At 35.3% G+C, this 11259-nt stretch overlaps 1 protein-coding gene across 1 annotated transcript; it reads left to right on the top strand.

The window, feature by feature from the left end:
• Positions 1-4434: 4434 nt before the first annotated feature.
• Positions 4435-6696, top strand: LOC306873610 (C-X-C motif chemokine 11-like). Its single transcript, XM_079423028.1, has 4 exons — positions 4435-4698; positions 4872-4995; positions 5279-5377; positions 5595-6696. Exons 1-4 carry the CDS (start codon positions 4632-4634, stop codon positions 5641-5643), a joined length of 339 nt encoding a protein of 112 aa, XP_079279154.1. The 5' UTR covers positions 4435-4631; the 3' UTR covers positions 5644-6696.
• Positions 6697-11259: the final 4563 nt, after the last annotated feature.

Raw genomic sequence — 11259 nt, forward strand, 5'->3', positions numbered from 1 at the left:
ATTCTTTTTTCTAAAGAAGCTTTGTCTAACAGCGACACCAGCAGGTAAATTTACAGTGGGACTGTGCATCTCTCCTGCTTACCTTGAGCCCATTGAATTTTAACAGACCCCGTCCAAAGCATGCCGGGATTTTTCTGGGGGGTTGTCACGTGAGAGGAGGTCTGTTAAAATCGCATATGACTGGTTATATTCTGCTGTGATTGGTTCATGTGATAAATCCCGCCTCTTGTGTTTGTGCGCATTCACGAATCTGAATGAACAATATAATAGTGTTAATGGGAAGACTAATTTAAAAAAGTAAGTAAACATCTCTTTAAGTCAAAATAAGACTTAAAATGGCAAGAAAACATGATCTTTGGGAGCATGGGCGTAAAATAAGCGTGCCCCCCCCACTTTTCATAAAATGTAAATTTATCCCCCACAATTTTTTCGGGCAAATGAGGTAATGTAGAGATTTTTAAGGGCCAATGTGAATAAATTTAGATTTAAATGCAAAGAGACAAGATACAGTAGTCTTTGCATGACCTAACATTTTATTCGTATCGAAAACGAGGCAATGTGAACATTACTGAGCGCTGAACACTCTCATGCAGTGTATGTTTCATTAATACTCGCACAGAAAGTCCAAAACGGCTTCATAGAAGTAATAACTTGTGACTGCAGGAAATTCCAGGAAATGGTTAAGGCCAGAAGGGATACAGCATAAACTACTGGGCATGTGCACGTCAGTATAGCGTAATTATTATCACACTGTACAACAATAATTACTGCTTTTGCATTATTATAAGGGGTAGGTTTAGGGTTGAAAAAAACAAAAAAAAGTGTTTTATTGTTAGCTTCTGGTTTTTGCTGCAGCCCTTCTAGCCACAACCCTAGGAAATATGGACAAAGGCAGAGAAGTTTTGACGATGAAACGTGAAGACAGCACACGATTGCAACAATGTATGGTTTTTCCAAGTCATCTGCAGGTATAAAGTATAAAGTATATGAATATTGCAGTGTAATTGATATATCATTTATTACAGTAGCCTTTAAAATATCTAAAATATATTTTCCATTTTATTCTGTGATAAAAATGGCAAAAAAGTGTTTGTAGTATATAAATCAATCATAAAATTGTCATTAGGAAAATACAGGAAAAATGTTATAGAATCTATCTATCTAGTAACATTTTACATGTCTTTACTGTCACTTTTAATCAGTTTAACGCAATGTGCTAAATAAAAGTAATTCTTTAAAAAAAAGAAAAAGAAAAGAAAAACTATTGAACCGTAGTGTAATTATACAGAGGAATGAAATTTAAGCAAAAAATAAATACAAAACAATAAATACAAAGATATACAAAATCATAAATAACAATTACAGTTTTTCTCGATTGCTTGAACACATTTCTTGAAATTATGCCTCTTTTTTTGCGAAACTCTAAACACAAATCCATAACTTCTAACTCAATTCCCCAAACTTCCTATAATAAGGTCAAAATAAAGCTACAACACAGTCTTACACACTGATGAGATGAATTCAAAACAATACTACAAACCGGTAAAAAGAGTTGCTTGTGGTACTCCCCATGTGATTTATTCATTAATTTAATGTACTGTAGAGTACATACAGCAAACAATTATTCTGCCCCAGCATCCCGTCTTTGGTCTGGGACAGGCCAAAGAACCTCTTCAACATCACACGCTATATTGGTCCTGGCCAGGCAGCGGGGGTAAAATCCTCTTGCATGCCTGATCCAACCCTGGCACACATCAACTAAAATATATGTTTGACTAAAAGACTGTTTGTCTTCTTGCCCTTGCCCTTCCTCTTCCTCCTCTTCCTCTCTGTACTCCCTCTCCATCTGCTACTCTTCCTTCATTTCTTTCTCTACTCCCTGCTCCTTTTCCTCCTCCTCTGTGGTGTCCTTGACCTCTTCCTTCACATCTCTCTGGATCCATTGTTTCAAACCTGAATACAGTTTTTTCAGTCGCTTTGGTGCATTTCTCAAATGATCCTTACTGTAATATTTGCAAAGAAGTATGTGCATTTCTCAAAACAATTTGTACAAACAGCACCACACAATGGATGGATTACCTGCAAAAGCCTGTAACTTACTCAATATCTTTAGTTCTCTCAAAAGTAAATATTTGTAAATGAGCATATCAGTGCTATCTGTCAGCAAAAGAGTTAATTATAGTGGTCTGTGGAGAACAGGGATAGGAACACTGGAGCAACTGAGCAACTGGTAAGTAGACAAAAGGTAAGTGAGTCAGGTTAGTCAACATGGAATGTTTGAGACCAGACAGTGAGTGAACGGGACGAGTGCAGGGATATAGTGCTGCTGATAAGTGCTGACAGGTGGCAGTGATCAGAAATCAGGGAATTGGGATCTGGTGAGTGTCGTTGGTGGAGACTGTGGTGACTGTGGTGACTCTCTGACACCATCAGAATGAAAAGTCCTTGTGTTATTGTTCACAAAAAAGATGCTTAGTCATGTTGTCAGTATAACCCTGCACTTTGTTGCACAATGCTGTAAACTATGGCAGCAGTTTGGATGATAGTTACTGTACTGAAATTCAGAAGGCAGCACTTCTTATGAATGCCATATATCCATTTCAAAAGTATACATTTACACATTACTGTATGTGGGATATTGATTGAAAGAGACTGGATAAGATCCACAGTTACACTTTTACTAGTGGTCTGACAAAAAAACAAAAACAAAACAAAAAATCATTACAATGTCATTGTGAAATAGAAAAGAAAAAGAAACATGGGCACAAAGAAAAAAAATAATAATAAAAATGAGCAATTCCACTGTCAGAACTCTTGTGTTGTCTTCTGTCTATAGATGCTTTCCAATTGAAGGTTCATGAGATGTCTCTTTGAGCTAGTTCAAAAAACTGGTTTGTCATTGGTTGATCTATAGTCTCTTCATTACAGTAATACAAGTAAAGATCACTTTAGCAATTCATGACAAATTTATAAAAAGTCTAATAGAAATGTGTAGAAAATATGCTTGACAGTTTATGACAACTAGATCAACCATTATGCATTTACCGTAACGACTTATATGAACTAATGACTAGATGTTTTGAGGGGTAAGGCTGCTGCACAGAGAGCTACATAATACATTTTCAGCAACATGACAATAGTATCTGATGATAGGAAACCACAGACAAATGTACATAATCAGTTGCATTAATGCACCAAAGCAATCGCAACTTGTTCTAAAAAAAATTAGAAACTTTTTATGATGTGACTTTATTTAGTGACTAGGTAATGCAGAGGTTGAACAAGTAGTTTTGAGAATTTCATTTCTGATCTGAGAATTGTAGTTTTGCAGTAACAGTTCACCAAATCTGACTCATAAGTCAAAGCAGGGGAAGAGTGTTTAGGGAAATGGGTGAGCTTTATTAAAAATGGCGTTATGGTTTTGAAATTTTAATTCAAAAGACTGGTTATAGTGTTTTAGCAATCGAGAAAAACTGTATCAATTGAAAAGTGGTATATGGTCTTATGTGACAATTACAGCAATTTAGAACAACATGCCTCCTCTCCGCATTTCTGTCTCTCACTTCATCCACAAAAATGTGAAAATAGGTCAAAACAACTGACTCATCACGCTTTCTCATAGAGGTTCAAACCTCACATCAGCCATCTCTGTTGGGCGTCGCCATCAAACTCATTCCTCTCAAATGAATACTACACCCCCCCAGCCAAAAACAAAGTATTCTGTCATTTTATTTGTTCACCCTCATGTCGTTCCAAACCGATATTACTTTCTTTCTTCTTTTGGGGTCCCTATGAGCTATGTGAATTTTGAGCTATGAGCTATGTGAATTTTGCATTTAATGAAAATGGGGAAATGACACAAAATCCCATGAAAACAGGGCATTAGTCAGACTACTGACTTCTGTCAGACTTGATGATCTGCCTCAACATGTCAGACAGTAGCTGTGGTTGCATGTTCTGACGCTGATATGCATAATTGCACTACTGGTTTTGGTAACTGAGATGCACACAATAGAAGTGATCCAGGGAGAATATACTTTCTTATCTCTAAGAAACACTATGAGCCAAATGTTTGGACTGGGTTTGTGTGCAATATCTAAAAATCCTTTTGAAAAGATTTGTGTGCAAATGCTTGCAATAGATTAGATTTCATAAAGGCAATTTTGAGTTTAACCAAATGTATAAAGAGAAACTTTTCTTTTGACTTGAACAAAATAAATAAATTAATAAAAAATTACAGCATAAATAACTATATAACATTCAAGTCAACATGTGAAGTCAGCTATTTATTTCTTTTATTTCTAACCTGTATTTCTTTTAAATTATTTTGTTCACTAGTTCTCTCACTTTCCCTTCTTTCCCCCTTTTGTCTCACTTACACTCCATCCCTCTCTCCCTCCCTGCTCCGACAGGCAAAAATGTGGAAATTCCAGTGTAGCAAAAGGCATCATTGCTGGGAAATGTTGTGGGGTCTGGGAGTTTGTGCCCTATAAAAGACAGAGGAAAGACTTCACTCTTCACACTTTCACTACAGCTCCACTAGGACTTACTGCTCTCTCTGAAAGCTCAGCAAACCACTGGAGCTGATCTTTTTGTCTTTCTTACCAATTTATTACACTAGCAAATTAGTTATGGCATTTTTACCCAGATCCCTTCTTCTGCTGCTGCTTGCAGTAGTTTGTATTCAACTGAGTGGAGGTAAGACATTAATGACACTTTAATATCGCTTTTTATAGTCAGGTATTGCAGAAATTTGGTGCTTTTTTGATGCTTTTTTCACATGATGCAGAGAGCTTTTTATGTAGAATTACTATCTTCTGTTAGAATCATGCATATTAAATTAATCTTTCTATGCTTTTCTATGTTAACAGTCCTAGCTGATGGACCTGACAGGTGCTGGTGTTTGAACAGTTTGAAGAAACGTGTCGCAAGAGAAGAAATTGAAGAGTTCTCTATTTTCCCCCGAAGATCAAAGTGTGACAAGGTTGAAATCATGTAAGTGTCAATCTCTTAACCTGCATATAATAAAATGCTACATATATATATATATATATATATATATATATATATATATATATATATATATATATATATATATATATACAGTCAGTTTACAAAGTCTAAGGATGTCACTATAAATTTAATATGTAGCATTTTATATGTAATAATGTAATTTATATATATAATACACATTAAGGTATAAATCTGTATGTAAACTTTGTTTGCATGAAATCCTTTAAGCTAGGCTGAATCTTTATACATTTTTGAATGTCTACAGATTGACACTAAAACCTGTGAATAGCTCAACTGAAGTCGTCCAGCGCTGCTTGAGTCCAGAAACAAGACAAGGAATTAACCTGCAGGCTTGCTGGAACAAGTACGGACATTTTATTACGTCACTTGCATTTTTCAATCAGTAATAATGATCTAATACTTAATAATAGCCACAAATCTAATATGATGGTATACGTAAAAATAACAATTTTTTTTACTAAGGATAAGAATCAATTTTGTAATTTTCTTATAATGTTTATGCATATTATATATTGAGCATTAGATTAATGTGTGCATTTTCTTTGTTTAATTTGCAACAGGAAGAACACCAACAACACTTTCACATTTAAGATATCCAACTGTTTCTAAAGCCATAAATGAAAGTGCAGAAGAGCACAGGAGGACAAAAGGGGGGATCTGGAAACTCTAGTTACACTGTGAGCGGAATTCTGTCCTGTCACATGACCCCGCACTGGCCAATCAGAATCCTGGGATTTGAGTGTTGGCCTCATGCAGCTGTTGGGAAATCACAGAAGACCTGAAAACACCCGGAGCACTGCCAGTAACCGCCGGACGCAGATATTGTCGGCAAAAGCATTTGGATTAGAATTCACTTGCTGTATGACTGAAGCACTGAATGTATCATTACTCCAAACAGTATTTAAATGACTATATTTAAATGGTTTTATAATTTAACTTATTTTATAATGTCAAAATTTAAAATGTGTTTTACTATTTTTGTCTGACCAGGCCCTTTAATTTTATATATGATGTGTTAGAACTGATTGAGTCACATTACAATGTTTCTTTGACATGCCATTTTTTATAACACATGATATACATCTTGAGGTTACCTAACATCTATTTTATACAGTTTTGTAATAAAAGCCAATTTCAAGTTATTTTGCACATTTATTTTCCAAATCCATTATATTTTCCTCTTGATATGGGAATATGATTAATTGTAGCTATAGAAAAAATGTAGCAGTATTGCATAGATATTAGACAAGGAGGAAGATCAGCAATTTTGTCTTTATGAAGTGTCTTCACACTATTTGCAGACTTTTTAAGTGTAGATTTTACATGAGGCCCATCTACTGGTCATGTCTACAAATGTACACTCAACATGCCTTAAAGTTTGATGACTGACAAAATAATTATTTAGCAGATGCGTTTATCCACGTGTCTTGCTTAAGGGTGTGTGGTTCAAACCTTTTTGGCTTCCAGCCCAGACCTTTGACCACTATGTCAATGAATTGAATTTAAAATATGTTAAAATAGATATTGAGTAAAAATTCAAGAAAAGCCAATGACCACACAATTTCAGATAATCACACATCTACAGCTAATTTTATTTACATGCTGTTGTGTTCCGGCATGTTAGACAACTGAGTGAAATAAACAGGGAGAGATGCATTGCTTACAGTGATTAGAGTTGCTTAATTGTCAAGAATATATGCAAAAAATTCAAATAAAGTAAGTAAAGTAAGTAAATAAATAAACAAACAAATAAACATTAAATAAAAACATAACTCACAAAATATAAGATGTTCTTAACTTCTCAATCATACACATATAGAGGAATGCAAAAAAAAGGGTCATAAAAATCTAAGCGATTTTTCATGAGGTGAGATCTCAGTGTGATACTTGAACACTCAGAACCCCTTTTTAATGTGTCCATTCAGTGAAGTCTCAAGGTTTGTCTGGAGGATTCCACATAAGAAGTATTAACACGGAAGCTGCCAGTCTTCAGTCCCAGAATGTGTGTGATTTTTATTTTTTTTTGGTTTCTCAATCTGCTAGTATAATGAAAAATATCTTTGCAAAGAAACCTTGCAGTGGTGGTCCAAAAATATCAAATTGTCAAAAATGCAGTCATTTCTCTTCCTAATTTAATTCAATTCTTCAAAAGGGCAATCTGCAATTCTAGCAACGGACTGTTACTGGCGATATTGCACAAAATCGCTTTCAAAAAAGTAATAGCACTCCTGAACATGCCACCGGGGACAGTTTCCATATTTTTAAGACTGACCAGATCACTGAAATTCAATGATGGTATATTAAAAATTGTGGTTACTTGGCAGATGCTTTTATCTAAAGTGACTTTTAGTACACTGTGCAGGAGCAAACAACCTAGAGCATTCTGGGACATTTTATGTTGCTACACAGTGGTTAATGTTAAAGTTTGGGGATCAAAAATGTCTATATAGCATCAGATTTATAGCATAAAACAAGTATAAAGCATTACAGTACTGTGTGTGTGTATATAGTCACTCATTATTATTATTATTATTATTAGTGTTGTTTTTGTATTTAGAAATGCTAATAATTATAATTATTAATTACATTTAAATGGAGAAACAGACTTTAAAATAGATGATGAAATAAAGCAAACAATTTAACAATCAATAATAGTATTATCATAATATTCTATATGATGATATAAAATAAACAATTAAAAAATAATTTAAAAGAATTACATATTTTTATTTTTTAATTACTGATGCCACAGGCCTCAAATATAATCCCCCATACATCGACCAATTTAGAAAAAAACACCCAAACCATCCAATCCAATATAAATAAATAAATAAAATATTTATAATTTTTTTTTTCTGCCTACTATTCAATGTTTGTTTAACTCCTTTAGTGAACCGAAAGCTACAACAATGCACTAAAGTACATGGAAGTAAACCATAATCATAAAACCCAGCACTTTTGAAGTCAACTCTTTCCATATGATGCTCCTGGTGATTTGACATATTTACCTTCTAGAAAATTCTCATTGAATATATCTCTCGATTGTGATCGATTGCTTCTGTCTGTCGTGCTGCTGAGAGGTTTGCGATTGTAGCTCCGTGTAGCTTCGCTTTTCTGTTGAATCTCTATCTTACTTTCACTCTCTGTTGTTTAAAGTGATAATATACAGTATAACTTGATTCCCACCATATTTCTGGTATTATCTATCAAACTAATCTAACTAATTTGATCGTTTACTTTTTAAAACCGTGAGTGCAGCGCGCGTGCAGCACGTTAGCATTCGTTAGCCGGTTAGCTTGTCACTCGCGGTTCCATTCGCGTTTGTATACGCGCCTATTATTGTTTTCTTTTTTTCTCGCTCCGTTTCATTTCTCTCTTGGGGTAGATCTGACCTGTTGAAAAGAGATGGTCTTCCTCCCTCTTGGGGTGGTGCCGCTCTTCTGCAGTATGGAGTACCTCAAGGCTCAGTACTTGGCCCCTTACTTTTCACGCTTTACATGTTACCCTTGGGAGATATCATTAGAAAACATGGTGTTGGCTTTCACTGTTATGCTGATGATATCCAACTCTATATTTCTTCACGACCTGATGAAACTTACCAATTTGCAAAACTAATGGAATGTATAGTTGATTTCAAAAACTGGATGACAATTTCTCACTGCTAAATTCTGAAAAAAAAACAGAGGAGTTAATTATTGGACCAACAACCTTTGCATGTAATAACCTAGATCACTGTCTAATACTTGATGGCTGCTCTGTAAATTCTTTGTCATCAGTTAGGAACCTAGGCGTACTTTTTGATAGCAATCTTTCCTTCGAAAAACATGTTTCTAGCATTTGTAAAACTGCATTTTTCCCATCTTAAAAATATATCTTAATTACGAACTATGCTCTCAATGTCAAATGCAGAAACATTAATTAATGCGTTCATGACCTCAAGGCTAGATTATTGTAATGCTTTATTGGGTGGTTGCTCTGCATGTTTAATAAACAAACTCCAGCTGGTTCAAAATTCAGCAGCTAGAGTTCTTACTAGAACTAGGAAGTATGACCACATTAGCCCGGTTCTGTCACTGCACTGGCTCCCTATTAAACATTGTATACATTTTAAGATCGTGCTAATTACCTATAAGGCCCTGAATGGTTTGGTACCTCAGTATTTGAGTGAGCTGTTATCGCATTATAGTCCTTCACGTCTGCTGCAATCTCAAAACTGGCCATTTGATGATACCTAGAATATTAAAATCAACTGCGAGCGAGAGATCGTTTTCCTATTTAGCTCCCAAACTCTGGAACAATCTACCTAACACTGTTCGGGAAGCAGACACACTCTGTCAGTTTAAATCTAGATTAAAGACCCATCTCTTTAACCTGGCTTACACATAATACACTATTGCATTTCTATAATTCAAATCTGTTAAAGGATTGTTAGGCTGCATTAATTAGATCAACCAGAACCGGGAACACTTCCCAAAACACCCGATGTACTTGTTACATCGTTAGAAGAATGGCATCTACGCTAATATTAGTCTGTTTCTTTCTTATTCCGTGGTCACCGTAGCCACCAAGATCCAGACTTTATCCAGATCAAATGGTCACTGCAGCCACTCGGATCCAGTCCGTATCCAGATCAGATGGTGGATCAGCACCTAGAGATGACCTCTACAGCCAGGACACTTAGATGAGCCCCAGAGACTGATCCCCAGTGAAGATCCTGTCTCCAAGACGACGATCGGGACAAGACCACAGGAACCAGATGAGTCCTTTGCACAATCTGACTCTGCTTTAGCCTAGATTTAAACTACTGATCTTGTCTGGCCAGAGGAGAATGACACTATTTCGACATACTATTTCCCCGTTTAAATACTGTAAAGCTGATATAAAGCCACCCAGCTTTATATCATGCTGATGTAAAGCTGCTTTGACACAATTTGCATTGTTAAAAGCGCTATTCAAATAATATTGACTTGACTTGACTCCCATGCAATGCAGTCCAGCAAACACATAGCCTACTGTTCGTTAGATCTGCAAATATTTTATTTATGATGATGAAACAGAACCCAGTTATTGTTGATGTCACCCTCAGAACAAAGGAAACAGTGAATCATAACACGTCCACTTGTATGCAATATTCATATGCCACAGTTTAAAGCATTTTCACAGACTCTGCAGACTGCCGGGGGTCAGCGGGGTGAGCTGTAAATAATGCTGGACTTCAATTAAAGCAGCTGATGACAAGACTGAAAAAAATAAAAAAATCCTCGCAGGGCAGGAAAACATGTTACATCAATCAGATGGTTGGATCTCAGAAAAATGGTCGACAGTGACACCGCTCTCCAATTTATCTCAGAGTGAAGGACTATCCTCTTGGGTTAAAGCGAGATATAATGTCCCATCTTGCCAATCACACGCTCATGGACCAATGTCGGGAAGCTACTTTGAAACCGAAGCTTGTCAAGCTTATGATATAAAGTACTTCATCGAAAGTCAAGCTGCAGTTTGGAAAAGGTAGGTCTAAGCTACAAGCTACTAGCAAATCTTAGCAAGCTACAAAGCAACGATATCTTATTACTGTAAATATAAAATATCAGATAATATAATTCATACGTTAAATAAATAAGCCAAGTATCCACTGCTTTGAACTGGACAGCCAGTCTGACAGCAAATTAATAATAACATATCAGCAATAAAACAACTGTTCATAATTAATATTTTAATGTCATATAATTACAATGATGATTATTATTATTATTATTTAAATTGTATTAAAGGTCTGTTTCTTCATTAGAATTAGAATATTCATTAGAATATTACATTTCTTTCAAAATCAATTTATTATTATTATTTTTTTGCAATATTAATAGTAATAATAACAATAATAAATCTACTGTACTTGAGGGGTCAATATAATTATTATTATTATATATATAATATGGTCATTATTATGGTCATTATATTATTATTAATAATAATAATTATTATTATTATTATGATTATACTTGCTTATTATACTTATGTGCATTTAAATGAAGATGCAGATGTGGAATGTGGCTTTTTGCAGCACTCAGCAGTGTGTTGAGGTGACAGGTTGCCTGCAGGACATAAGCTGAAACAGTCTGAACATTGTTTCTGGTCACTGACTCGGGTTCTTTAGTCCAGGCGCCTACTGTGGCTCGTGGAGCATTCAGATGTAGAACTGTTACGCATGCAAAAACACAACAGCAC

Source organism: Barbus barbus (genome assembly GCF_936440315.1).
Source record: "Barbus barbus genome assembly, chromosome: 8".
Lineage (NCBI taxonomy): Eukaryota > Metazoa > Chordata > Actinopteri > Cypriniformes > Cyprinidae > Barbus > Barbus barbus.

What these genes read in the sequence shown, in the direction of transcription:
- LOC306873610 (XM_079423028.1), top strand. Translation starts at nt 4,632, where the DNA reads ATGGCATTTTTACCCAGATCCCTTCTTCTGCTGCTGCTTGCAGTAGTT. An exon ending in TTGTATTCAACTGAGTGGAG is followed by an intron (nt 4,699 to 4,871) that starts GTAAGACATTAA and finishes CTATGTTAACAG; the next exon opens with TCCTAGCTGATGGACCTGAC. An exon ending in TGTGACAAGGTTGAAATCAT is followed by an intron (nt 4,996 to 5,278) that starts GTAAGTGTCAAT and finishes GAATGTCTACAG; the next exon opens with ATTGACACTAAAACCTGTGA.